General features: G+C 43.9%; 1 protein-coding gene across 5 annotated transcripts in view; it reads right to left on the reverse strand.

Moving 5' to 3' along the window:
• ZFYVE9 (zinc finger FYVE-type containing 9) overlaps positions 1 to 14,545 on the reverse strand; it is a 165,964-nt gene that overhangs the window by 86,097 nt on the left and 65,322 nt on the right. For 4 of the 5 annotated variants that reach the window (XR_004536594.1, XM_033916066.1, XM_033916065.1 and 1 more), the window contains exon 5: positions 4,813 to 4,989. The exons of the other annotated variant lie outside the window; for it this stretch is intronic. Coding sequence is in view for 3 of the 4 variants with exons in the window: in XM_033916066.1 (XP_033771957.1) it covers positions 4,813 to 4,989 (177 nt within the window). In the remaining variant the exon portion in view is untranslated. The remainder of the gene's footprint in view (positions 1 to 4,812; positions 4,990 to 14,545) is intronic. 5 annotated transcript variants of the gene reach the window in all.

The raw sequence follows: 14,545 nt of genomic DNA on the forward strand, positions 1-14,545 counted from the left end.
TGACATACGCACGCACACGGAGGCCATGACCCCGCCGGTGGAGGGATCCGGGAGATGCAGGGAGATGAGGGGAGATGCGGCCAGGAGAAGAGTCATCTGCACCAGCTGACTTCCTACAGGACATGCCTCTCGTCGCAAGAGGCATGTCCTGTAGGCAAGCAGCCAGTGTGGGCGACATTCCTCCTCGCCAGTGTGTCGGCACACCAGAAATCTCAGGAGGCATACTGGTGTGCCACGGTACACAGTTTGCGATACACTGGAATGGCTGTGAAACTAAGTAGAAACATAGAAACATAGAAAGATGATGGCAGAAAAGGGCTATAGCCCATCAAGTCTGCCCACACTACTGACCCATCCTCTTAAGTCTATACCTAGTGACCAATTCTTTAGTTCGACCCTCATAGGGATCCCACATAGGCATCCCATTTATGCTTAAAGTCCAGCTGCTGGCCTCGATCACCTGCATTGGAAGCTTATTCCAACGGTCAACCACTCTTTCTGTGAAGAAATACTTCCTGATGTCGCCATGAAATTTCCCGCCCCTGAGTTTGAGCGGATGCCCTCTTGTGGCCGAGGGTCCTTTGAGAGGGAAGATATCATCTTCCGCCTCGATACATCCTGTGATGTATTTAAATGTCTCAATCATGTCTCCCCTCTCCCTACGTTCCTCTAGTGTGTAGAGCTGCAATTTGTTTAGTCTCTCTTCATACGAGAGACCCTTGAGCCCCGAGATCATCCTGGTGGCCATCCGCTGAACCGATTCGACTCGGAGCACATCTTTACGGTAATGTGGCCTCCAGAATTGTACACAGTATTCCAGATGAGGTCTCACCATGGTTCTGTACAATGGCATTATGACTTCAGGCTTCCTGCTGACGAAACTTCTATTGATACATCCCATCATCTGCCTTGCCTTAGATGAGGCCTTCTCTACTTGATTGGCAGTTTTCATGTCTGCACTGATGATTACTCCTAAGTAGGCTGCAGCCAAGGCCTTTCCAGTAAACTCAACTGCCCAGACATGCCTGTTCTTGTATATACAGCCCCCTTCACAGCCCCTGAACGTGGAAGCGTCTGCAGCTGCTGTTGTTCAAAACCAGAAATGCAGACAACACCAATGAAACCAAGCATACAGACCTCATATAACTGCCACATCTGTGTGTATGCCATCACCAAAGCTACAGTTCGGGAAAGAAGAACTGAAACCAGTCCATTCTTAGCAGGAAGCCACAGATGAAGAAGGTACTTACTCCCCAAATAATTCTCTCTCACATAGGAGTGTTATGCACAAGAACTGGATCTGCATTTTCCTAGAAACTTCACAGTTTGGCAATGCCAAAGTAAATCACATTGCCGCTAAACTAAAAAGCAAAGAAGAAAACTTGCTAAAAGCACCCCAGAAACTCCTGTAATAATAATAAATAATAATAACTTTATTTTTGTAAATCGCAGTACCATAACAGTTCAGAGCGGTTAACAGAGTAAGTGACTGTACATATACAGTGATGTTACAAATAAGTCAATCAGCATAGTTTAGCGAGTAGGGAGTGGTCAGGGAATCCGGAGGTATGTCGGAGATACAAGGCAGGGGGGAGTCAGAGGAATTTGTCAAAGAGATAGGATTTGATTGATTTCCTGAAAGTTTGGTAGGAGGGTGAGCTAGAGAGGAAAGGGGTAAGACATTTATTCCATTTGCCAGGGATCTATCGAGGAACCTCTTGTAGACACAGCCCTTTAGGGACGGGAAGGTAAACAGGTGGGCATGACGAGTGCGGGTGAGGCCTGAACGTTCAAAGTGATCCGATAGGTAGATTGGAGACCAGCCTGTTAAGGTTTTAAAGCAGAGGCAAGCAAATTTGAAGATGATCCTTGTCTACATCGGCAGCCAGTGTAGTTTTTTGTAGTCATGCTGAAACATGTCCCAGGCAAGAAATAAGCGTTAGTGGAACAGCAGTGAAAGTCCTGAAAAACAGAACCACAATACAAAAGAGGCAGATTCCTACAAGTGAAAGGTAGAATTGCAGTGTACAATCGCGCAACACAGGAGGATAGTAGTTCCAACGTTCTCCAATGTTATCTATTTAAGCTAAACCTCTCTGGGCGGCACCCTTTCAAACTGGGCCTCTGCCTATAAACGGCCTCCTCTGTCCTCCAGCAACTGGTTAGTCACATTCTATAAGCTTTTCTGTTCTTTTCATCTCTTGGACCTGTTCCCCTTTGGCCCAGGCTGCACTCTAAACTAATTTCTTTCCTCTGCTTTGTTTCAAGAAGGACTGCAAATTCACCTCTCCATCCCCCATCTCTTGCTGCCTACTAGAGAATAACACGGTGAAAAAATATGTCCCTGTCACTGCACTGTCACCGTGAGCTCCATCCCCGTCACAACGAACTCCATCTAGGTCATTGATAAATATGTTAAAAAGCAGAGGTCTCAGGCTCAGCATAAACACCTGTGTGAAGCAGGTGATGCCCTAACATCAATATATGCAGTCTCAATTGTATTTTTTTTTTTTTTTTTTATGTGAGTGGAGCACCCCTCAGCTCAAATGAACAAGGCCTGGACAGGAGCTAACAAGCAGAGAACAGGAGCTGTGAGAAGCACATCCATCAGCCTACTGGAAATAGAGTATACTAGTTGACCAGGAGGTTTTGCATCCAATAAGGCTAAGTTCAACTCGGTACTCTCTATCTCCACCTGCAGATGGACTCAACCCACTAGTCTCTGATCACCAAACCTAGGAAGATTACACTTTATAAATACACAACCATAAAAAGGAACAAAAAAAATACAATAGCATAAAAAGTAACAGCCAACAAAAGCATCAAAGGAGTTCAGGTAGCACCCCTCTAGATGCTAAAACATATTAAACAGTATTCTTCAGGGCCCAAAAGGCTGACTGGCATCTAAGTTACAACCTGGACAAGCATAAACAGAATGAGACAGTAAGCAGGCGTGAGAAGAGCAGAGTGAGAGTCTAGAATGATACACCTATCTACTGGGGAAAAATATTATCAAGGTAAAGACAATGTCTTTTTCCAGTGCAAGCAGGATGTATAAAAGCAGTCCCAGGAATCTGCAACACAGAGGACCTCTCTTGCCGCAATGGCCAACCTGTAAATTTTGCAAACATGCGTAGAGTGGACCAAGTCACCACTCTACAAAGCTCCTCTGGAGAGACTGCCCTAGCTTCTGCCCACAACGAAGCTGCACTTTTAGTCGAATGCACCTTAACCGAAACAGGGGACTTTTTCCCACAGATAATGTAGGCTGACAAAATGGCCTTATGGATAAATCTGGAGAACGAGGCCTTCGAAGCAGGCACGCCATGCTTAGACAAATGAATCAGCGCAAACAGACGGTCAGAGAGCCTAAACTCATTGATGACCTCTATATAGCGAAGAAGCACTCCTTCCACATGCAACTTCTTCAAAATGTGGTCCCATTTCCTAGAGCCTGTAGGTTGGAATAAAGGCAAACGGACCCCCTGATTATCATGAAATGCCAAAACCATCTTTGGCAGAAAAAGAAGGAACAGTGCGTAGGGAGATTCCAGTCTCTGAAATTCTAAGCAAAGGGGGAACACAGGGGCACATGCAGGGACCCTCAAACACCTGAAATTCAGACACCCCTGATTCACCTCAGAGACTGTAAGAGTCTTACTCATTGTGACCTGTGTTGCAATGTGCTGTAGCCTGCCTCAGCTCTCTTAAAGTAGCTGGAATGGAGAAGAATCACTGCCTCATGCTATATATGCCTCTGTCATGATGATATTCAGGCTGGCGGTCAGACACGATATCTGACCGCTCCCTCACCCCAGTGGACTGACGGATTCGCTACCAGAAAGGGGGAGGGAAGACAAAAAATGCAGCTGGCACCCTGCGAGACACCAGACCTCCGACTGAAGCCCAACAGCCTGCGCTCAAACCCCTACAGAGCAGTAAGGGAAGAAAACAAACAGGGACGGCCCTGGGCTCCAAAAACACTAAAGCAGGCTGGCTAATAAGTACCACCAGGGATTGGCCTGTTAGCTGCAGACCACAGTCTGCTTCTTCTCTACGCAAGCAGAGCTATGCTAAGAATAAAAGCTCCACGCACTGAAGAAACAGAAAACATTAAAAAAACACCAAATAAAATAAGAAAAAGGGAGAGCAGAACTAAAACACACTCCGTCCGGCTCGCATTCAGAAGGGAAAACTGCAGGTGGCAGTAGGGCTCCCAGGGAAGTAGGAGGAACACAGAAAAAAATCCGGAGTGGATTCCTTCTGCATATGGCGATAATCCGCTTGTCTAGAATGACATACCTATTGCACTGGAAGTCAAATTATCCAGTTCTTCCAGATACCTTTATATAGTTCAGGCCTTTCTCTTGACCGATGAAATGATGTCCATCCTCACTCAATGATGTCCATCCTGTCTGCAGGATCCCTTACCTCACCATTAAGTACTGACAAGCATGGCTTCCCATGCTTACCCAGAAAACTGCTTAGAAAATTACAGCTCTTAAGTAGCAGTATTCCCTGAAAATTGAAGCATTTACTATATAATAAGTGAATGGAGTCATCAGGCATCCTCCCCTGTAATACATTTCCAGAATTAGTTAGCATTTGAAAAGCATGCTTTTAAAGCAGCCTCCTATAAATGATTAAGAACATGAGAGATGAGAAGAAGAGGGGATGGGTATCACAGGGATTCTGCATATTTTTTGATAGTTCATAGGCCTTCTGCATAGTTTTGCCCAAACCTTAAACCTAACCCTAAATCTCTGTCCATATACATGAAACTATGTGAAGGGGATCAGGGCTGGGACTCACCTTCAGTCCCAGGGTGCTTCAGAACTCCCACAGGTACCATGACAGTGGGAGGTGGGGAGCTGAGAGCTCCAGAGGCCTGAGCCTGTTGCAGGGGAGGGATAGTTGAACAGTACTCGGCAGGATTATTAGGGTTCGGGCTCTGGCTTGATGCACTCATCATGTTTTCCCAGGCTTGAACTGCAGCAAACACAGGAGCAACAAAAGTAAAATAAAAAGAGGAATGTTTGACTCAAACTTTGATCATCTCTAACTTTTTTTATGTTTAAATCTTTTTATTAGAAAACAGAGCAACAATACAAAAGCGAAATCAGAAGTCCAACTGGTTTCTTGTTACAACAGTATCAACCCACTATGGAGGACTGTACTCTTATATCCCCCATAGGGACAACAAGGTACTAGTATCCCATCCCAGAACCCCTCCCTAACACCCCCCCAAGACCCCCCCCCACCCAAAATAGTTTACAGACCGGTAACAGAACCTAAACAGGTAGGGCAGTATACAATTGAAGTCTATTCAAAATACGATCTCTACTCTCTGCAGACAAAATGTTCAAATATGGAGTTCAGGTGGTAACAAAGTCCCTGCTCCGCCGTCTGGAGGAATGAGTCAATCTATCTTCCCAACCCATCAGCTCATGTAAGCGATTCCACCAATACCAAAATGATGGGGGCTCAGGAGAAAACCAACAAGTCAGGATACATTTCTTCCCCAAAATATAACATTTACTGAGAAACAATTTTTCTGCAGAAGTATATCCAGAAAGCAGCGAGAAATGAGCAAAGAGCATAGAAAGCGCTGAAAACAGAAACGGGCTCCCGAAGGAGCTCCCGCAAAAAGGATTCCACAGCTTTCCAAAATGCCCAAACCTCCGCACAGCTCTAAACAGCATGAAAATAGGAGTTCACCGCAGCATTGCAGGGTCCACAGAGCTGAGTATCAACACATCCCAGGTAATAAGTTTGACTTTGGAGAACATAAGCTCTCAGAACTGTACGATAGTTGCATTCTCGCAAGTCGGCACCATGGACCAGGCTCATAGTGCGTTTCAACATGCCGAGCAAAAAATTCCCTCCAAGGTCCCTTCCCAAATCTCGCTGCTAGGCCTCCAAAACAGAAGGAAAAATCCTAGGCGGACCGAGGGCCAAAAGCTGTTTATGAAAATAAGAGATCGAGACCTTGGTCTCCGGGTCTGCCTCCAAGAAGGCGTGGAAGCGAAGTCCAAAATCCCCCCTCAAGGAGTCCCCTGGGAGGGAGCCCACATAATGCTGTAATTGACAATACGCAAAAGGAAGTCCAGTCCCAGGGACACCCCTTTGTATCAGGTCCTCACATGAAAAAGAGTCCCAGTTTCCTGCAGAACATGCCTTAACTGTTCAACTCCCCGAGCCCACCACCCACCAAAGACTGAAGGGCCAACCCCTGGAGGAAAAGCCAAGTTCCCTACCAACGGCAGCAGAACACTCACATGTGGATCCTGATTCCACAATCGAAGAATCCGCTGCCATGTTAACCATGAAGGCCGCAAAAGGACACTACTCCAGCACGGGTGCAGCAGCATCGCCAAGGGTGCATAGAGAAGATAGATAAGGTGAAGCGGGGAAAAGTAATCCCGCTCCAGTGAATTATCAGTATATAGGGAAGTACCTAATACCCAATCACTGATATGACGTAGCAAACAGGCCCAATTATACATCTGGATGTCGGGTATATCTAACCCGCCTCCAGAGGCTAGACCCACTAAGAAAGACCATCGCAGTTTAGGTCGCCATCCTCCCCAACAAAACCTGGATAACAGAGAATATAAAGCTTTCACATCCTTTTGCAGCAAAGACAATGGGAGCGTTTGGAGAACATAAAGCCATTTTGGGAATAAAACCATGGGAAAGAGATGGATCTTACCCGACAGGGAGAGCGGGAGTGCCTGCCAGTGAACCAAGAGCCGTTTAGTCTCAGCTAGAAGTTTATCTATATTAAGACGATATAAGCAAGACAGATCCATAGTCAGCCAAACCCCCAGGTACTGACTGGAAAGAGGACCCAGCCCAGTGTAAGGGGAAGCCCTCCCTCCAAAGTCCCCAAAGCTGTTCCGATGAAGCCAAGTCCTCCAACTTCCCCAAGTTCAATGTAAAACCAGAGAAACCTCTGGATTCACAGAAACTCTCTAGTAGTGTGAGCAGCGATGTCCTGGGGTCAGTTAAAAAAACTAAGAAGTCATCAGCAAATGCGCCAATTTTAAAGTGAGTAGCACCAAGAGACAACTTACAGATATCAGGATTTAATTGGATGTCGCGAACCAAAGGGTCTAGAGAGGACAAACAGGAGCGGCGACAAGGGGCACCCCTGTCATGTACCATGACAGATCCGAAAAGAACTCAATTCACCTGAATCTGTGCTATAGGATCACTGTTTAAGGCTCGCATGGCATTAAAAAAGAATGGGCCAAACCCATATGAGCGAAGCACTGCAAAGAGGTAACCCTACCGCACTAGATCAAATGCCTTTTCGGCGTCAAAGCTAATAAGCAAGTAGGGGCTATTCTCCACGCGCACCCGCTCCAATGCCAACAGAATTCTCTGAATGTTCTTAGTGACTAGTCGATCCCGCACAAAGCCGACCTTTTGGTCCAAGATTACCGAGGGTAATACAAGCGCCATCGAATTAGCAAGAATTTTAGCCATAAGCTTAGCCTCATAATTCAACAGGGAGATCGGTCTATATGACTCAGGTAAAAGAAGGTCCTTGCCAGGTTTTAAAAGGACAATAATTTGTGCTAAATTTAAATACCGGGGGAGGAAGCCCCTGGCTTCACTAAGAATGTAAACCTCCGCTAACACCGGAGCAATCTCCGCCACCAGCAGTTTATAAAACTCACCCCTATAGCCGTCCGGTCCCGGCGCTTTGCCCAAAGGACTAGCCTGTATCGCCCACTCCACCTCATCGGCGGTAATAGGATGGTCTAGGGTCTCAGAGTCCCTAGGAGACAAGCTAAGTAAATTCACACTGTCAAGATACACTTGCCCATCCAGAACCTCCGACCCCGGATCTGCATATAGATCTGCAAAAAATGACCACAGGAGCTCACAGATCTCTCACAGAGAGTAGAAATGACCTCATGTCCCCTATACGTAGAGACAGCCGACTACTTTTATTTGCAAAGCGAAACAGTTGGAATTTAAAAGTCTCTCACACCTGCATCACTCCCCAATGTAATAATTTGTTTAGTTCGTGTTGTACCTCCAATAACTGCTTCCGAAGCATAAAGGAGGCCCGATTACTATACTGTCGCCTTAATTCCGACGCTCGGCACTTCAAGGCGAGAATAGATCGATAGCACAGTTTGGTCCCTCTGGCCACATAAGCGATCACCTCTCCACGTAATACCGCCTTGGCGGTTTCCCAATAAAGAATGGGATCATCACGATGCTGCTGATTGGTGAGCTGAAAATCCTTCCACTGCCGCATCAGAAAATCCTCAAAGCATAGTTGCAGTAAAGATAGCACAGGAATCACCATCCCCCTCCTATTGCTCCGGAGTTCTTCCCATGTCCAACGAAGGTTGACCCAAGTGTGGTCAGAGATTTCAATGGATCACATCTCCACCTCCTGCACCCTGGGGAGAAGCGCATGTGAAATAAGAATCAAGTCGATGCGGGAGAGCATATCATGGGCCCGAGGCAAATGAGAATGGTCCCGCTCTAAAGGGTGCAACACTCTCCAGACATCCAGCAACCCCAATGAGGATTCCAAGGATTGGGCCCCTGTACAAGGTAGGGTAGTCTCTCTACCGACAGACTTAGAACGATCCAGCTTGGGATTGGGGACTTCATTATAGTCCCAGCCACTACCCTTCCAGAGCCAACCATAACCCAAAGGATAGCTCAAGCCCCCACCGGCCTGTACCAAGGGTCTTTCCCCCCACCCCCTCCCAACCTCCCCCTAGCCCATACCCCACACCACCCTCCCCCAACCCCAATCCTCCCACTCCCCATCCCCTCTACACACCCAACATGGTGTCACTTCCAAGAAGCTGTGTACACCCCCCCATGGGATCCGTGTACTACTACCTTAAGACAGCAGTTACAACCCCCCCCCCCCCCCGCATTCCCATGAAGCCCCAAATAGACAAAAGGCCAAAAAGGGAAGACCCAAGAAATGGCACAAAGACCTCGAGCTCCACTCCCCAATACGCAATGGATACCTCACCAGCCAAGAGATACAATCCCCAGGATCGCCATCTCCCCCCCCCCCCCGGAGGTTCAATTATCCCACCTCCCCGAAGGCCCCCAGCACTCCCTCAGAAAAAGAACCCAGAGAGCACAAGTGCAGAGAGAGAAAAAGACAAGGTCAACAAAGAAGCAGCCCCTCGAAGTCCCCCTGGGGAGCAACACCCCAGAGCAGACTGGTCATTGCTCCCCCAACTACCAAACAGGTACCCTAGGTCCAGAGCACCCAATCAAACCCACTCCAGAACGGGATAACCAAGTCCACAAGAACAATCAAACTAAACTAGGTACTCTCTTTATTGATAAACCAAACTCCTCTTGTAAAGTATCCCAAGGTATTATGCCCTGGTCCATCCATAGCTGACCCAAATAACACAGGAAGGCCTTTGCCGACCAAAGATAAATATTCCATGAGTTCTCCCTATGCAGTCCCAGAGTGCAGTGAGGCCAAAATACTACCTTTCTGGGAACATTTTCATATGTATGTTTAACCAGGATTGCAAAAGATAACGCATAAGATGGGGTAAGTTGTCGAAACAACATAAGTAACTGTTGCCTAGGAAACCACGGAATAGCCCATGATGACACTGCAGGAAACAACTTTTGCTCCAGCTGTAGCCAAGGTTTAGCTATACTAGTCATCCATGCCATTAAAATTTGCAACTGTGCAGCTCTATAATATAATTCAAAACTTATTCCCCCTTAATTCTTCAACTGGTATAGTACCTGACTGGGCAACCTAGACAGTTTCTTTCACCAGATGTAACGAAATACCTTTTTATTCAGCTCCTTAAAGAAAGATTTTGGTGTATGAATTGGTAGAGCCATATACAAATAAGAGGAGTTTAGGCAGCAGTTTCACCTTTACTGCTACAACTCATCCCAACCAGGTATGGTCTACATATCCCCAATATTCATATATGAAAAAGCTCCTGAAGGCACTTAGGGAAATTACAAGCATATAATTGTTCGATCCGCTGAGGAAGATTTAATCCCTAAATTTAGGGATTAAATCTTCCTCAGTGGATATAATTGTTCGATCCGCTGAGGAAGATTTAATCCCTAAATTTAGGGATTAAATCTTCCTCAGTGGATCAAACAATTATATGCTTGTAATTTCCCTAAGTGCCTTCAGGAGCTTTTTCATATATGAATATTGGGGATATGTAGACCATACCTGGTTGGGATGAGTTGTAGCAGTAAAGGTGAAACACATTTATATCTAATGTGTTTGATCACCCATGTAAAGGGATATTTATGTTGCAACAATTTAACCATCTCTGAGGGTGTTGTCGAATTTAGGATCTCCAACTTAGACATATTAACCTTAAAGCCAGAAACCTCTCCATAGAACTGGAAAAGGGATATCAGCTGCTGGAGAGTATCATCAGGTTTAATTAAGAACAACAGATCATCATCTGTAAACAGTGCGATTTTATGGACAAAACCCCGAAAAGATACAATATAACTTTATTCTTCTATACTGCCATAATCAGACAATTTCTAGACGGTTTACACAGAAGAAAGCTGGACAATCAGGGAAATACAATTAATTGAATGGTTAGTTGTATTAGACCTCACCATTTGTGCTCAAGGCTCAACGGATAATGCAAACAAAGGCGGAAAGCCTCAGGCCTGTCTGGTAACCCTAAACACTTCAAATTCTGATGTATAGCCCCCATTAATATGTAGACTAGCAAGAGGTTTATTATACAAAGAACTAATCCAGCCTATAAATTGTTGAGGTAAAAGCACCTTTTCTAGTACTGCAAAAAGAAAGGGCCAACAGACCCAACTGAAGGCTTTTTCAGCATCCACAGCAAATAATAAAGTTGGCTCAATAGTGCGACTCGCCTCATAAATAATATGTAACGCTCTTCTAATATTATCATGGGTCTGCCTACCTGTTATAAAACCAGATTGACCCATATGTATCAACTTAGGTAATACTGTTTGAAGAGATTAGCTAATGTTTTAGTGAATATTTTATAATCCATGCCCAGTAACGATATGGGCCTATAAGAGGCACATTACATGGAATTCTTATCCAGTTTCAAGATCAGTGAGACTCCAGCTATGGTAACCTCCAAGAGTGTGGTAGCACTGTATTTTCTACAATATCATTATATACCCTAGCTAATATGGGAGCTAATAATGGCCAAAGATTTTATAGAACTTATTATTATAGCCATCAAGGCCAGGTGCTTCACCCTGATAATAGTTTATAAACTTTCTAAAGAAGAAATTATTTGTTCTAACATTGTCATCTCTGACTATTAATTGGGATAGAGTAATTCCATCCAGAAATTGTGAAATTGTTTCTCTAGATGGCTGTGTATCAGGCATATATGAAGTCTTATAAAATTTTAAAAATTCTGCGTGTTATTTCACTATCATCATATAATATAGAACCCTCTGTAGACTCCAATTTTATAATATGATTTCTTAATTATTTTTCCTTAACTGATGAGCCAATAATCTGCTAGAGCGGTTATTAAATGCAAAGTACCGGTAATGTTGTTGAGTACACTGCAACTTCTCTTGTATGTCTGCCAATTCCAAGCCATACAACTGAAGCTGAATATCATGCAATGCTTGATCTAAAGTCAGGGTCTACTTTTTTATCATGCTGTAACTTAACCAAGCTAGCTCTTAACTGCCCTTCCTTTCTGATATGTGCATGCATAGAGATTAAGTGTCCTTGAATGACGCTTTTAAGCCTTCCCACAACATAGCAGAACACAATTCAGGAAGGTCATTTAACTCTATGTACTGCAATATTTGCTTACCAATCTGATCAACATGTGCTGCATTCTGAAATGTCCAATATTTATGGCCTGTACATTCCACCCAGGGAAACATAATGAAAACTAGAGGTGAACAGTCTGACCAGGTATAGGGATAAATATTTATTCATTCATTTTTCTATACCGTTCTCCCAAGGGAGCCCAGAACAGTTTACATGAATTTATCTGATCACCCAGCCACATATCAATGCAGGAGTACATTTGATATAGCAAGAAATAATAAATATAATCTCTCTTTTGTGTAGAATTCTCTCAAAGGACTACTAAGCCTCATTGCTGAATAAACCTTTGTAAGCTGAGTCTCTCAGCCTGGGCATACTGAGCTATATTGGTAGAGTTATCAAGGGAAGGATTTAATGAGATGACCCGCTTTATGTGCCAAAAGCACCTCAGCCAAACAGTCATAGAAGGCGCCTTGATTAATATTAGACGCATAAATATTAAGGAGCAAAATCCCCAGTTCATAGAAACATGGCGGCAGATAAAGGGCAAATGGCCCATCTAGTCTGCCCATCCACAGTAATCATTCTCTCTTCCTCTCTCTACCATTAACAAAAATATCCCTGCTTGATCACTGATAACTTTCATCACTCTCCACGACAGAAAGGTAGAAAGCAAGATGCCCACTCCATTTACTATTTTCTGGGATATTTTGTTTGCTGCTAGATACACTCCATTATACTTTGTGTGTCAAAAGGTAACAAATGAGTCTCCTGTATAAAATATATCCACCTTCAAACACTATCATTTCTCTAAATAAAGATCGTCTCTTATTTGGGACATTCAATCCTCTAACATTAAGGGACAGTCATATTGTTTCCATATTTTATCCATTAAGTATCATAAAGAAATATATAACTATAAAGTTCCCTATATGACTGGCACAATCATCCAATACAGAACCATATGATACAGTATTGTCATCACAAAAGTGAACTAAAAAACCCCACCCCCCCAGTAGTTAGAGCTATAGCCTCAGCACACTGAGGTTATGGGTTCAAATCCCTGTGATCCTGTTCAAGTCACTTAACCCCAGGTACATTAGATAGAGTGTGAGCCCACTGGGACAGATAGGGAAAAATGCTAGAGTACCTGCATGTAAACCACTTAGGCTATAAGTGTTATATAAATAAATAAATGCCCCAAACCATAAGGCTTGGACTAAAAGATGATTTTTCCATGCCTATTGGAGGAAGTGAAGTCCACCCAGAAAAGCCTCTCTTTATTTTCATACGACTCAGTGTAGATACTATCCTATGTATTTCCCCCTCCTCTATTGTAGTAATCCAGTAACTCAGCAAACCGTTACCAAAATAGCTTCTCGGTTCAGAAGCCTGACTCAGTCTTGAGTTATCTCAAACCTTATCATCCTCAGGGAGCGGTACCCTGCCCATAGTGTCAAAGTATCCATAGTCATCCGCTTTCAAGTCAAATTCTCAGAAGGCTGTTTTTGCCTTGTCAGTCGCTTTTTCCTTGCTCCCACTCAATGCCATTTTGGGCAGGGTTTTAAAGTAGGCAATGACTGATCTGGTGAAGGCACCAATGAAGAATCCTCCTGCTTTTCCAAAATTTGTTGCACTTCAGCGCAGGTTTTAACCGAATAAAGCTTCCCTTGATAATAATACCTTCATTTGTACTTATTGTTTAATTCTTTCTGTGTGATAGGTTTCAAATCTTTTCTATGCTTATGCGTCACAACTGCTAAGTCCTGCCATATTTCTATCAGATATGTGTCACATATTAATTGCTCCCTTGATCTCACTCTTCGCCAATATGATTTCTTTTACTTTAAATTCTGTAAAGCAAGCTATAATGTCTTCAGCCTCTATCAATCTTTATAGTCTCAAGGGCTATAGCCGAGTCGACCTCAGATAAAATGTAGCTCACCAGCTTTTTTACGACTTCCTCTGCCTTACGATATTCAGGTATTTCTGGAATTCCACAAAATCTCAAGTTCGCCCGTCTGCTTCTATTTTCTAAGTCCTACAACTTTTCTGCTAGTTTTGCTCGAGTAGTATTGAATGTCTTCATTTTTGCATCCAAAGTCATTAATGCTGAACGTTGTTCATCTAAATTCAGCTCCTCTTCCTCTACCCGGGAGCCCATTCTTTAATCTCAGTTCAGAGACCTGTTGCCAGAACAGTTAATTCAATTCAAATCGCCTCCAAATCAGTGCAAATTTCCTGCATCCACAGACACATTTCATCAAGCGGCTCGGGGATTAGGGTCCAGCTTTCCCAGAAGAGTCACTACGGTGATCCGCTGGTCTCTCCAGTTCAGACGCCGGTATTTTGGATTCCAGATGAGATGAAGACTTTGTCAAATGAAAAGCAAATTCTTGTAGATTTATATGAGTGTCTGGGTCAGACTGCATCTTCAATTTAGCAGCCGAGGGCAGCACTTATGATAGGGAGCCTATCTGTTGTTTTTAAACACACTGTTTAAGCTGATTATAGCCAGGCCAGCACAGAGCTCCTTTTTCAAGCAGGGAAGCAGAACCAGAGATGCATAATGAGATGATTAAAAAGATAAAATCACCAGACAACAAATGTAAGATAAATGATTTTATTTTTAGTTTAGTAAGGGGGGTAAATGGGATTTGTTATACCATCTTTCTATGGGTCAACTGAATTGAAATATGTCAGTTTTGAGAATTTATGTCTGCTAAGTATATATTGCTCTATACATTAGCGTCTAGTGCG

This window comes from Geotrypetes seraphini, chromosome 12 (assembly GCF_902459505.1).
Source record: "Geotrypetes seraphini chromosome 12, aGeoSer1.1, whole genome shotgun sequence".
Taxonomy (NCBI): domain Eukaryota; kingdom Metazoa; phylum Chordata; class Amphibia; order Gymnophiona; family Dermophiidae; genus Geotrypetes; species Geotrypetes seraphini.